General features: G+C 33.5%; 1 protein-coding gene across 1 annotated transcript in view; it reads right to left on the minus strand.

Moving 5' to 3' along the window:
• LOC106107840 (probable multidrug resistance-associated protein lethal(2)03659) overlaps nucleotides 1-1,029 on the minus strand; it is a 27,081-nt gene that overhangs the window by 7,967 nt on the left and 18,085 nt on the right. Inside the window, exons 14-15 of the mRNA XM_013288845.1 lie at nucleotides 949-1,028; nucleotides 2-50 (exon numbers count right to left, since the gene is read on the minus strand). Coding sequence (XP_013144299.1) covers nucleotides 2-50; nucleotides 949-1,028 — 129 coding nt within the window. The remainder of the gene's footprint in view (nucleotide 1; nucleotides 51-948; nucleotide 1,029) is intronic.

Raw genomic sequence — 1,029 nt, forward strand, 5'->3', positions numbered from 1 at the left:
GTCTCGAACTCGCCCGCCGCCGCTATCGACCCGTTCTTCAATATTATTATCTGGACATTCGTACAAATTATAATATAACTATTAGAAATATACAAACAAATCAATGTCAATGTACTTCCACTGCAGAAATACATACATTATCATATTGCCGTCTTTATTTTCTCTAAGAGAAAGAATGGAAAGTCACGGTTAGTAAATAAAACGAGGTATGGCTTAACCAGAAATATAAAAATCTTTGCTAGAGGGCGCTATAATCGACTTCTTTATAACATAAGTTTTTAAAGTGAGCAATGAAATTAGTTCCGTATTTTTTATATGGCGAGGGTTTTTATGTTTTTTGTTTAAATTGATTCAAATCAAAATTCTACTAACATGCATTTATAGAAATAAATATATCAATTTTGAAATTTTAAATGACAATTTTGTATGAAAAACCAACACAATCTGAGAGAATACTGTTTCTGATAATGGAATCGTCAACTAAGTCGTGCAACTAAATGTTGTTTTTGCCGATTTTTAATAGCGAAATGGTGTAAAAAAATCTCATGATACTGTTCTATTCACTAAACCCATGCATGTTTACCAACCTTACAAACATCTTGACCTTTCTGTCAAACGCCAGAGAAAAAGAATTTTAGTAAATAATACATTTGCATGAAAAACTTTCTTAACATTAATAGAGAAAATCTAGAATCATCATATTTTGTCCATTACAAAATTTTACTAATGATTTTTGGTCCTATAAAATATTAACACTTAAAATTGTATGTATTTACTGTAAAAGCACGTAAAACAATTAAGATAGACAATTAAGAAGAAAAAGGTTATAAGGATGACACATAATAAGGAGAACGTTATTTATAAGATTGGATCATTGGTAGAAGTAGAGCTAGAAAGAGATGAGGGACGGCGCTATGGAGGGTGAGTGAGAGAGGACTATATGTGTACCTGGTCGACGTCGCGCAGGAACTGCAGCTGGTGCGTGACGAGGACGCGCGTGGTGTTGCGCAGGTAGCCGACGACGCAGGA

The sequence above is a fragment of the Papilio polytes genome, unplaced genomic scaffold, assembly GCF_000836215.1.
Source record: "Papilio polytes unplaced genomic scaffold, Ppol_1.0 DF821845.1, whole genome shotgun sequence".
NCBI lineage: Eukaryota > Metazoa > Arthropoda > Insecta > Lepidoptera > Papilionidae > Papilio > Papilio polytes.